Source organism: Ylistrum balloti, unplaced genomic scaffold (genome assembly GCF_031769215.1).
Source record: "Ylistrum balloti isolate Yb309-2 unplaced genomic scaffold, AGI_CSIRO_Ybal_v1 Utg370010, whole genome shotgun sequence".
NCBI classification, from domain to species: Eukaryota; Metazoa; Mollusca; class Bivalvia; order Pectinida; family Pectinidae; genus Ylistrum; species Ylistrum balloti.
In genome coordinates this window covers 2947262-2960854 of record NW_026782083.1, presented here as the reverse complement: position 1 = coordinate 2960854, position 13593 = coordinate 2947262, and the positions used below count along the sequence as shown (strand labels likewise).

The 13593-nt window shown below is 38.0% G+C and overlaps 1 protein-coding gene across 1 annotated transcript; it reads left to right on the top strand.

The window, feature by feature from the left end:
* The first annotated feature begins 256 nt into the window (after positions 1-256).
* On the top strand, positions 257-3767 carry LOC132548460 (patched domain-containing protein 3-like). The gene is made up of 3 exons (XM_060212332.1): positions 257-1226; positions 1638-1838; positions 2335-3767. Exons 1-3 carry the CDS (start codon positions 257-259, stop codon positions 3765-3767), a joined length of 2604 nt encoding a protein of 867 aa, XP_060068315.1.
* Positions 3768-13593: the final 9826 nt, after the last annotated feature.

Here is a 13593-nt window from a genome sequence, read left to right as displayed (position 1 = left end):
CAAAGGCACACAAGTAAATAATATCTGTAAGACTATAGAAAAACACACAGGTAAATGACATCTGTAAACATCACCGAAAGAGCAAGAGTTGAAACATGGCGGTTTACAAATGTTAAGTTGTGTGAGTCCCTTTAAAAGGTTGTCCGATTTTTATATATTCAAAAATCATCTTTTTAAATTCATTTCGGAAAAAAATTGTTAATTCATGTCCCCTTATATTACCTAATTTTACTATATCTTTTTGTGTAATTATAGGATGACTTTCTATCGGATTGTAGAACAAAAGGTAGCTGGAGCATTCATCACATACGGGCGCTTCATTGCAAGGTGGCCATGGTTCGCCATTTTCTTCAGTGTCATGCTGAACGGAATTCTTGGAATAAACATATACTGGCTTTCCCATGACACCAACCTTGAACGGTTGTATAACCCTACAAACAGCGAAGCAGAGAGGAATCGAGCTGAGGCTAAGCGGATTTTCCCGGAAGCGAGCGGAACCAACTTTGAGCACCACAGTTTAAACGACCTTGGTCTCTATGGAGAGATCATTATCAGACCGAAATCTAGTAAGAACATACTTAACAAAACATATATTGGGGAAATGAGGAAGCTGTTCGCCACAATTAACAACATTTCTGTAACGGGAGACGATGGCGAAGTTCATAATTACGAGAGTCTGTGCGCTAGGCGAAACGGAGCGTGCATTGTTGATGGCTTGTATCTTATCACCGACGCTTTCTGGAGAAAACTCGAATCCAGACAGATTAAAGAGGACATCATGTTTGGAATAAGCACTTTGGGTGAACCTGTATTTATCAACAATTCACTGGTGTCGGCTACAGGTATAAAGATGCAGTACAATCTTCGACAGGACACTCCCGCCTACAAGTCTTTAGCTAGGCGTTGGGAGAAGCAGTATCTAGCCTCGATGGCACAGGTCACTTTGGATGACTTTGACATAGCCTACTCCATGTCTGACTCGCTCAGCCAGGAGCTCAACGATAACACGCGCGGTGATGTCGCGCTTTTCTCAGTTACATTTTCCCTTATGATCACCTATGCTTCTATTGTTGCTGTCGGTGGAAACTGGGTTTCACAAAGAGGTAACCTGGGAAGGGCAGGCGTACTTCCGGCCGGACTAGCGATTCTGGGTTCGTTTGGTTTCTGTTCTGCCGTCGGTGTAGACTTCGTCAACATGGTTGGGATAATGCCCTTCCTTATATTAGGTAACATATTCACCCCCATTCCCTTTTTTTGAAAGCAAATTGATCATGTGAAGTTGTCACCAATCTTATTATTTTGAGATGAATCGATGAATTTGATAAATGTTCGTAAGTGTATGATCACGATGCATATATCGCTAGCTTTGCAGTAGATATCACAGTTTCAAAAAGGCATTGGATTAATTTTATACGAAATGTAACTGAAATAACATTGCTTTATTTTGAATTTATAAGAGCATATACTTAACTTTAACTACCGGAACTCCATTAACAAATCAAGGCATGTGGTATTGTTTTACGATGTGTCGTTGCAAATTCAAACCAATCGATTCTAAATAGTTTTCTCCGTCCATTTAAAATAATGTTATGAAGTTTCTTTAAATACTTAAAGGTATGTATACTTTATCCCAACAGGTATAGGTGTGGATGACATGTATATCCTCATGTCAAGTTTGGCCGATGCACCGTTTGGTGCAAGCGTGGAAGACAGAATATCTTTTACACTGCAAACCAGCGGTGTAGCAATAACGATCACCTCCGTCACAGATTTCATCGCATTCATGGCCGGCACTTTGTCGGTATTTAAAAGCGTCCGTAATTTTTGTCTATACACAGGTAACTATTGTCATTTTAAATTCATATCTGTATGTACATTTATATTATTTAAATACACACTCATTGTAAGATAAAGTGTTGTCTTGGGAAAGAAAACGGAAACACTTCCTTTTGCATCCCATTCTATTTTTATTAGGGATGAAAAGTCCATATACATAAAGCAGGTTCATTATCAAGGACGCAACAGCTCAACAAACTAACGGTACAAAATAAATTTTAATATCAAACATATGTTATTTACTGTTCAGGTCATCAATAGATAAATATTCAATGATGACATTGTTAGGGGGTGGGGGTCGGGGTTATTTGTATTATGGGGTGCACGAAGAAGTCTTACCAAGAAATTCCTCTTCTGCTGATAAACGGTAAAATTTTGATACCTAAGTGTAAATTATATAATGATTTCAAAAATTGTATTCATATCATTGCCTTTAAGATTCAGCATGATGTTCCTACTATCAAGTTATATATCGTGTTATTTATTTTGTATTTAAAGGTGTCGCTGTTGCTCTATGTTACATCAATGTCATTACGTTCTTCCTCGCCTGTATGGTTCTGCACGAGCGGCGTGTCACTCAGAATCGCCATTGTCTCACCTGCATCCCGTTAATGACTGGTGAGGAGAGTAGAAAAGCTAACAAGTCCAAGACACACCTGTACTGCTGCACTGGCCGTCCCGCAACATCCAGAGAAGAATACGAAAGTGTCTTTGAAAAACTCCCTCGTCTCTTCCTTCCAAAAACTGTTCTGTTTAAACCGGCGAAAATTGGTATCTTATTCACATATCTGATATATCTAGCGATTTCTATCTGGGGGGCAAGTAATCTGGAAGAGGGTCTGAAGTTAAAGAATTTAGTTTCTCCTGATTCCTATTATCACAGATTTAGCCAATGGAACTATCAATATTTTGATCTCAAGATGTTAGTAACATTTATTGTACCGAAGCATTACGATTACTCAAACCAACGGACATATGATTCCCTACAAAGTCTTATGAGTAGCGTGAAAACTGACCACAAAATTGACCATCAATACGAAATTAACTGGTTGAAAACAATGCATGACACCGGTTTTTATGACCAAAAAGCAAACATCTCTGAGGTGGCATTTGTAAAATCTGTTCACAGATTCGTAAATACATATAAAGCGTTCGAAAATGACGTCGTGTTTGATGAAAAAATCGAAAAGATCATTGCTGCGAAGTTCCATCTGTTTACCAGAAACATCAAAACATCACAGGAGCAGGGTGGATTAATGGTGCGCATGCGCAATTTTGCTTCTGATTCAGAGTTGAATGTTTTCGCTTTCTCCCCTTGGTTTATCTACTTTGAACAGTTCGTGGCCGTACTTCCCAACACTTTGCAGACAGTGGGCGTGGCTATCGTAGCAGTTTTTATCATAACGTGTCTATTTATGCCCAATCCGAAAATCATTCTCTTTGTCACAATGACAATGGCATCTATCATTCTGGGGTTGATCGGCTTTATGCATCATTGGGGCCTGTCTTTAAGTTCCATAACCATGATCCACGTGATCATGAGTGTTGGTTTCTCCGTTGATTTTTCAGCCCATATTTGTCACGCGTTTGTAACAGCAGACGGTACAGATCGTAACGCGCGCGTTAATACCGCTATTGTACGAGCTGGTGGACCTATTTTCAATGGCGCTTTTACATCTATCATTGGGGTTGTAATGTTGGTGTTTTCGAAATCCTACGTGTTCGTGTCATTCTTTAAAGTGATGACTCTCGTGATCGTGTTCGGGGTTTTCCATGCCGTTCTCGTTCTACCCGTTGTACTGTCTTTGTTTGGTCCCGATCGATCGCTTAATACCGTTCAAGAAGTATATGGCGAGCATAACCCCCAAAACGGTCATGAGATTAAAATGAAAGATGGTGAGGTTAATCATGCTTATCAAATGGGAAACTAGACAGTGGAAAACCTGTCATTAGTGCTACAATTATGCTGCATATTTGAAAACATTTGTTTATCTCTAGCTAATGTACGTGTACTTGTTCGTTTTAAATATTTTAGCTTACATGTATATCTGATTGATATAAGTTACGTGTCATTTCCAAGCGAATTGTTACTTGTGTCAATCTGTTTATCGACATCCTGGATATGTTACATGGTAGTTAGATATGACAGTTCACATATAAATAACTATTCTATTTCCCTGCAGTTTTAGTCTGATCAGCTGATCAATACCAGCCTCAATTATCTCCTCATGTAAGTCATACAAATAATATCAGTTGCATTAGTCCAACTATTAATCCTATGTGGACGATACTGCAAAATAATTAACACAAAAAACACCATACATCTGTGTCAATGATGGGTATGTACTGTTAATGCTTTAAGGAGAGAACTTATACACTTTGCTTGTTGTCATATTCCAGTTTTTTTTGTGTTTTTGGGGAGTTTTTTGTTACAATATTACAAAATATTTCGAAGAAAATATGTTGAGATGATAATACGTGTATGTACAAACGGGACAAAGTGATAATTAATTGCGCCTTTGAAATGCATTAAGAGTGTGTCGTCTTGTTACTATGATTTCACGATGAGGTGCTGACATCTTTTGTGAATTTGTAAGAAAAAAGTGAAAAAAAATCACTGCCACTATTTAATCTAGGCAGGAAATAGCAGAAGGTTGACAATGGGAGAAAATAAGACATTCCAGGTGTGTGAAGACTAGTTTTGTTGTGGAAGAACGAGAACAGCTATAACGATTTTAGAACAATATATATTATATAACAGTGCAGAATCTATACCAGCTCTTAACTGGACCAAGAGTTCACGACAGGCATTCACCATATAAGTATCTAAACCATCTTTACAAGTTTAAATGTGACGTATTAATTTATTCTTCAATGCTTCTTTATGTCTTGGAATAAAAGTAACTTTTACTATTTCGATAAAAAAATTTTCACAGCATTAATTCTAGCTAGTTATAGTTGACAGATATTAATGTCTCATGAGAATATGTTGTATAAAATTTAGTGTATCGTGAAAGGCATTTTTAACATAGAGGTGCACTGTATGTCCTTTTCTTGTTATCAAAATAAAGATATAAGTGTATATAATGGCTGTTGTTTGTATATCATCCGGCCTGACCGCACTGTCACAAGAGTATTTATCATCTTAGAATCGTGACATGTGTGATATGTGTTCTAATGCCTTGGATTGCTTGGAATAAATGATTAAAACACCTACAATATCAGTCAAAATTATCTCGTATATCTGATGACTGGGTTTGGCAAACGATATACCAAATATTTGTTGTAAATGTACATAAATATCTACTGTTGTACTGCTGATCCAGTGCTTGTAGTTAACTAGAATTCTGATTAAGACTCACTGTATATTGGTTTTGATAAAGGGATAGAATCTCATGGTTGTTAAACCTCTTATAAAAGAATATATGTTTGAATTATCTTACTTCAGCCAGAAAGAACTTTGACAAAATTCACTATTTCTAGTTATCGATGTTTAGTTTAACTCTTACACAAACAAAAAACAACCTTTACATGTTATATAATTCCCGAAAAAAGTGAGTACTTAAATGATACTGACGGACATTGGCAATAAGAGATTAAATAAAGGATAAAATGAACATTTATATAGATATCAAGAAAACTACAAATATACACTGTAAAGCTTTATCAAAGACAAAGAAAAATCTTAAATATAGAGTTAAAATTCGAAGAGGATTCGATATAATGGACCATCTGTCAGTTTATATCTGCTTCAAGATCGCAGTTCCAACTGACTAGAGTAAGTAGAAAATATTCATCAACGACAGTAGTCTTACATAATTTGTTCAAATAATTCCGTGATCACTAAAAAGTGGGTAAGCATATGTGGCCTCTAACGGAGTGGATGATATCAATGTCCTGACACGGTACACACTATCTACAGTGAGGTAGATGTCCTGACACAGTACACACAGTCTACAGTGAGGTAGATGTCCTGACACGGTACACACCGTCTACAGTGAGGTAGATGTCCTGACACGGTACACACTGTCTACAGTGAGGTAGATGTCCTGACACGGTACACACTATCTACAGTGAGGTAGATGTCATGACACGGTACACACAGTCTACAGTGAGGTAGATGTCCTGACACGGTACACACTATCTACAGTGAGGTAGATGTCATGACACGGTACACACTGTCTACAGTGAGGTAGATGTCATGACACGGTACACACAGTCTACAGTGAGGTAGATGTCCTGACACGGTACACACAGTCTACAGTGAGGTAGATGTCCTGACACGGTACACACTATCTACAGTGAGGTAGATGTCATGACACGGTACACACTGTCTACAGTGAGGTAGATGTCATGACACGGTACACACAGTCTACAGTGAGGTAGATGTCCTGACACGGTACACACTATCTACAGTGAGGTAGATGTCCTGACACGGTACACACTGTCTACAGTGAGGTAGATGTCATGACACGGTACACACAGTCTACAGTGAGGTAGATGTCATGACACGGTACACACTGTCTACAGTGAGGTAGATGTCATGACACGGTACACACAGTCTACAGTGAGGTAGATGTCCTGACACGGTACACACTGTCTACAGTGAGGTAGATGTCATGACACGGTACACACAGTCTACAGTGAGGTAGATGTCCTGACACGGTACATACTATCCACAGTGAGGTAGATGTCATGACACGCTACACACTGTCTACAGTGAGGTAGATGTCATGACACGGTACACACTGTCTACAGTGAGGTAGATGTCCTGACACGGTACACACTGTCTACAGTGAGGTAGATGTCATGACACGCTACACACTGTCTACAGTGAGGTAGATGTCATGACACGGTACACACTATCTACAGTGAGGTAGATGTCCTGACACGGTACACACTATCTACAGTGAGGTAGATGTCATGACACGGTACACACTGTCTACAGTGAGGTAGATGTCCTGACACGCTACACACTGTCTACAGTGAGGTAGATGTCATGACACGGTACACACTATCTACAGTGAGGTAGATGTCATGACACGGTACACACTGTCTACAGTGAGGTAGATGTCCTGACACGGTACACACTATCTACAGTGAGGTAGATGTCATGACACGGTACACACAGTCTACAGTGAGGTAGATGTCCTGACACGGTACACACTATCTACAGTGAGGTAGATGACATGACACGGTACACACTGTCTACAGTGAGGTAGATGTCATGACACGGTACACACAGTCTACAGTGAGGTAGATGTCCTGACACGGTACATACTATCCACAGTGAGGTAGATGTCATGACACGCTACACACTGTCTACAGTGAGGTAGATGTCATGACACGGTACACACTGTCTACAGTGAGGTAGATGTCCTGACACGGTACACACTGTCTACAGTGAGGTAGATGTCATGACACGGTACACACTGTCTACAGTGAGGTAGATGTCCTGACACGGTACACACTGTCTACAGTGAGGTAGATGTCATGATACGGTACACACTGTCTACAGTGAGATAGATGTCCTGACACGGTACACACTGTCTACAGTGAGGTAGATGTCATGACACGGTACACACTGTCTACAGTGAGGTAGATGTCCTGACACGGTACACACTGTCTACAGTGTTATAGATGTCCCGACACAGTACACACTATCTACAGTGAGGTATATGTCTGTTTCTATACAAGTGTGTTTCTGTTTCTAAACATGTTCATCTGCTTCTGTAAATGTTTGTCCCTGTTTCCATACAAGTATGTCTCTGTTTCTAACAAGGTTAGTGTTAATTTGTCTACACCAATTAGCTTCAAGTACTAAGGAATTAGAAATCAAACGATTCCTTTATTGATCGGCAACCGATATCTATAATACAGAAACAAAACTTGCTATGAAATGTTATCGAGAATGTTTTGAGATCTAATATATTTAATCACTTAAAACCAGTTTTACAAAGAGACGTAAAAACTCGAAGCATCTAGCACAATTTTATTCTTGGCAAATGCGTAGTGTGAAATAACGTCATCTTGCAAACCTGCATCTTAGTGAGTAAAATTGAGTTTAGAGTCAATGGTGCACAAAAACAAGTGAATATTCTACCCTCAGGTGTAAAATTAGGGATGTGTCCTTCATCTATATCCAAGAATGTTATTTCTTAACTACAAAACAACACCAAGAAAGTATATCTAACAACAATCACATATATCATTATCTCACATACACTTACCTTCAGTCATGACACTATTTCCCGCCAAATGTAGAGTATGAATTCTAGACATACTGTTGAGTTTGTAAATAGGGGAGTGGATGCTTTCACACCAGAAGTCTTTTCAGACTAAAACTCCGAAACACCTCTGTAATCTTTTTGAAAAATTACTCCAAGCCCATTGCACTCAAACTTTTCAACTACAAACAAACGCTGCAGCAACTGAATGTAGATGACCTCGGAACTAGTCCTCCGTCAGCTTGTTCTTGATCTACCTCTACTTATAACTACCAACTGGGCACATAGTAACTGGTGTTTTAATCATTATTCAAAATGTGAAGCTACGTGAAACCCCGTCCAATTATTGGAATGTGAATTTCGCGATACTTATGGATTCTGTTGAAAACTATGCCAGAGAATGGGCGAAACGAGAACATCCTGGGTTGGATTCACTTTCTGAGTTGGTTAAGTCCTTTCGATCCATCATTCGTAAAAGAATTCGCAGCTTGAAATCGAAAATGAAAACGAAACACAGATAGCTTTCTTCGATTCTGATGTTAAATCCACACTTCAATATTAACATAATAGGTATGTTATTGTACCTGCAGATATGGCGTCCAATAACTTGATCTTTGTCTGCAGACATTATTACATTTTCTGTATACTGGATCCTTAAACTTCACAAGAATCCATAAAAACGTTTTATAGCTGGCTCGTCTAACTATTCAATCAAGCCTTTGTCTAAACTACTTACCACTATTCAGGGTACTTTCAAATATGTGTTACAGTCTCATTGTGATAGTATTTAATCAAGGAGTGGAATTATTAATACGTGGATTTCAAAATCAAAGAAGAAATATAAGGACGAAATAAAAGTGGTTAACAACATCTTCGTCGAGTTTGGTGGTAAGATCTTCCAACAGACTATTGGCATACCTATGGAGACCGACTGCTCCCCTCTGTTGGCTGACTTGTTTTTGTTTTCATACGAGGCTGAATTAATTGAAGAGCTTATCAAAACATGTCATAAAAGACTTTGTAAAGTCGTTTAATTTTACTTCCAGATATATTGATGACGTCTTATCTTTAAATCAGCACAAGAAATTTATCGACTACCTCCATCATATATATCCACCAGAACTGTAAATAAAAAATACGACAGACTCCTTTATATCAGCTTCTTATCTCGATCTTTTCCTACAACGAAACCATGTGTGATAAACATGATGATTTCAATTTCCCTATTGTGAATTTTCCATTTCTGGATTGCAATATCCCTTTATGTCCAACCTGTGGTATTTACATGTCACAGTTGATACCTCCAAAACATTCACTGATCAAAGTCATATCACAGTCCAGCCGGGGATCTATGATGTAACCATACAAATACCCAATTTGCAACACCTCCGCTATATCTTAACTTCGACTTTAAACACTTCTGACGGTTAACTTTGCACGAACCTTTCCGCGACCAATGTTCAAACCTTTTTAGTTCCTTCCGTCCCGTAGAGGATAAAATCACAAAACTGTCATTTTCCAACCCGAGATATTTTAAAGAATGACAACTTCTTAGGTGATGTTGGGCGAGGGGAGCTAACTCTTCCTATAAAAATGGGGTTTTTTGGCGTATTGATATAACTGATTAGCTTGTGTTTGTATGATCAGCTGATCGTTTCTGCGATGTCCAATGTTTGTCATTTTCAGTTTGTATATTCATAAAGAAACAACAGTCAGAATGTCAATGTATATTACTATACATGAATGTATTACATATGATATCTGATGTAATGTACTATTGTCAACTTGTACCACCGAGGGAAATATCACTTTCGAATATCGGTAAATAATTGTATACAGTTGTTCAGGCTATTTTTTTCTCTGTTTTAGTCATAAAGTTCTATACAATGATATCAGTCACTTTTCTGCCCTCCAAATCATTACGTTATAAGCAGAGTTAGCATGTCACCTATGTTGAGGATTAATCTACATTTTTGTATAATCTATATATTCATGATGCTGAAAACAGGTTTTCTTTGGTAACTAAAAGTATCCTTAATCTTTGAAGCCAAGTTCTTTTATTAGTTCTAGTATCTAACCTTTAAGTAATAAAGATGTCCTATCTGATATTACGTTTTGATATTTAGGACGAATTGGTAAAGTATTGTTTGGATAAATGTACATGATGGAGTAGCATGTGTGAAGGCTGGAAACAATCACCAAATAATTATATTGAACTAATAGTGTTCCGGCATTGAAAAGCTGTGGAAGTGATGTGAATAAGTATTTTTATTACAAAATTATTAAAAAAATAAAATGATTTCTAATTATTTTCATATTTCTGACAACTGGTCTAACCAATTTGACCGGCATTTCAACAGCAAAGTATACGTACGTCACTGACTTCATCATAAGAATTAGATGCCTCGTCGATAACACTGAATGATAATGTATAAACATGTAAGTGAAAAAGTCTAATATTGAAGTTCAAAAATAAGAATGAAATATAGAATCCCTTAGAAAATCGTGTACTCTTGATTTCTGTTCAGGCGTCTACGAAAGGTATTTGTTCGTGTACAGCACCATATTAATTTTCAAGTGAACTATTTACCTAGAACATATAATTTCAAGCGAAAGGGACAGATCTAACCAGTTTGGTTACGATTTCTTGACGAAATTTTTTTTGTATATATTTTCTGTCAGATAGTGTTCCATGTTAAGATACACTCTACTGGACGGGCAGACATCATTTAGGTTTCTGTCGAATCTGGGACAGGTTTGTCTTTTTCCACACAAATATATTCTCCACATAAAGAACCTCTCCACAGACCTTCGTTGGTCATGCATGCTATGTCCCGACAGCTGGGCACACACAAACAACACGGGAAGACCACACCCAGGCCACACCAGAGACAGCATATTCCCATCATACGGGCAAGACCTTTGTCCCACGGGTAGTACCATCGCGGGTCCGCCCCGTCGTCACAACAGTGTGGCAAGCAACAGAATGCCTGCGCGTGAGTATCGCTGTCCACGTACGAAACGTCATCGCCCTCCGTTGGGATTGGTTGCTGGGTCGTCACTCTCTCGTCCATCTTGTGTCACAAATTACCTTATAGCCATATTATACGTGTAAACAACATGTACCACAGCCTTAGATCAGTCTTTATACGTTGTACAAGAGACGTATGTCTCGTATCAACCACGTTGTAAAGTTATTCTCCGTAAACCATGTTTATTTCCAGTAAAGAAGAATCAGTCACTCTCACTTTAGCTAGATACCGGTTAGTTTGTTGTGATCACGTGATCCGGACAGGTAACTCTAAAAGGTAGCACGGATAAAATATATCAGGTGATGGAAACACGGACTTAAATATGTATTTGTAGATATCTGAGTCCATAATGGAAGGATTGTAGATATGAGCCCATCGTTGGACATTTTGACATTTCAGTACAATGCGTTATAAAAATCGATAATTTTAAATTATCACAACTCATAATGTTCATTAAACAAAACAGCTGCATGCCTACAGATTATAAGACTGTTTTATGCGTGTCTATACGATACGGGATATTCCACTAGAGGGTCAGGAAATATGGTGGAATCCGAGGCTCTAACGAGGGTTTTACCACATTTTGTGATCTCAAAGATGGAATATTCCTATCCTACATACACACATAATGAAAGAGCAATTTTCTTTCATACCAACACAAACGACTGCCGTCTGTATCTTTTATGTATTAATTTATCTATATCCCAAGGTTTTTATGAACACAATCGTTCAAGATATTCCTTAAGATCATACCCACATTTTGCAAACTTGAAGTTTGTCCTGAAATTCTTTCTTCAGTATACTGCAGAATTATACGTATCGTTCACTGATAGTATATACAGTATGGGTAGGTAAACATCCGCAGAAAATATTGTCACGTTCTTCAAATCTACAAGGAACAGATTTTTTCTTACTCAACATATAAATAAGGAAATTGTATGTGTGAACTGGGTTTTCTTAGTTGATGACGAAAGTAAACACATTGTGACTTCGGATGTAAAAACTGGACGAGGAGACTGAGGATAGTGCTAGAAAGCATAAACTTTTCTTTTTCATTCAGTATCATGTGATTGTTTGGCGACTGTGTTTTTTTTGTGACTCGTGACAAATTTTGTTCGGGTACATGCTTTTTTCAGACCTTTGTATTGATCAAACTATTTGAATTAAGTATATATTGCTGTGTGCTATATTCTTACATTATCTTCATTCGAGTACCATATAGAAGTAACTGCAGGTTTAGAGAGATAAATCGTTTATTACTGGCGAAGAAGTTGAATGACATGCATACGTCTTCAAGACGATGTCCGTATTAATCAATAATCTATTTGATTTGATCTAAAAGGGTTACTGTTTAATGTACGAGAGTTATTTCTTAGTCCAGCTGTATGCAATATACCATTCTCGGACCCCATCGGCTGTCAAGCTGATCGCTATATCAACTGTACTGACAGAGTGAAAACGATGGGAAATAATTCTGGGAAATCAGAATGGCAGTAAACAAACTTTCTGATTACCAATCAAATAATAAGTTGGAACTAGACTGGAGGTTCGAATAGAACGTTTAAAAACTGAGTAAGAAACAATCTGTCTAATTAAAAGGTCAAGTTGGTTCTTAAATCGGATAAGTAGAAGGGAAAAGTTCGTTAGTCAGAAATTTGGCAAATAATAGTTTTCTTACTCTAGAGGCGATTTTGTAGAATAGCTGTAGTTTTCTTCTTGAGCGTCGTTCAGATAGTGGTTGTAAACCACTTTCGATATAAAGAGATTCACTACTGGTATACGCTGGTAAACCAGTAATGATTCGAGCGGATTCTAACTGAAGTGTTTTCCAGTTTGTCTGCGTCACTGAGAGAACACCTCTCTCAAACTTTACAACAATATTCTAGTAATGGAAAAAATTAGGCTTCATAGATTCAACATGTTTCTAAGTTTTTGAAGTATACTTACATGTGTCTGTATTGTACGCCCCTTATCGCGATAGCAGGTGACCCGATAATTGTATTATTATGAACGTATCTTGGTCTGTTAGGATTACGTTATTATACTTTTGAAAGGGTTAGATTTGACATAATATAGATACGGCCATGTAGCTGTTTGTGCAGACTGAAAACCTTGACAGACAATATAAGTTTATGAAATGGTCAGGTCCCTGTAACTTTAGTTTTTTTTCAAACGACTGGATTACTAAAGTGGTGATGAAATAAACTTGTTCCTTTCTATCGCGTCACTCTATTTCTTAAACTTTGTCCAATATAAGAAACCTTTCCGGAGTTACACGTAGCTTTATCCCTTATTTTCCCGCGAAATCTGATTGCATTCGATTTCCTCGGGCATTGCCCATATGAATATCTATCGACCAGAGGATACCCAAATAAACTTTTCTCGGGGTCTTAGGTCACGGGGTCAAGGGGAAACGAAATCTAAGACTGCACGTACCGACTGCACAAACCCTTGAATATAATGCACCATAGATATATGCGTCATAGTTGTTTGTATGC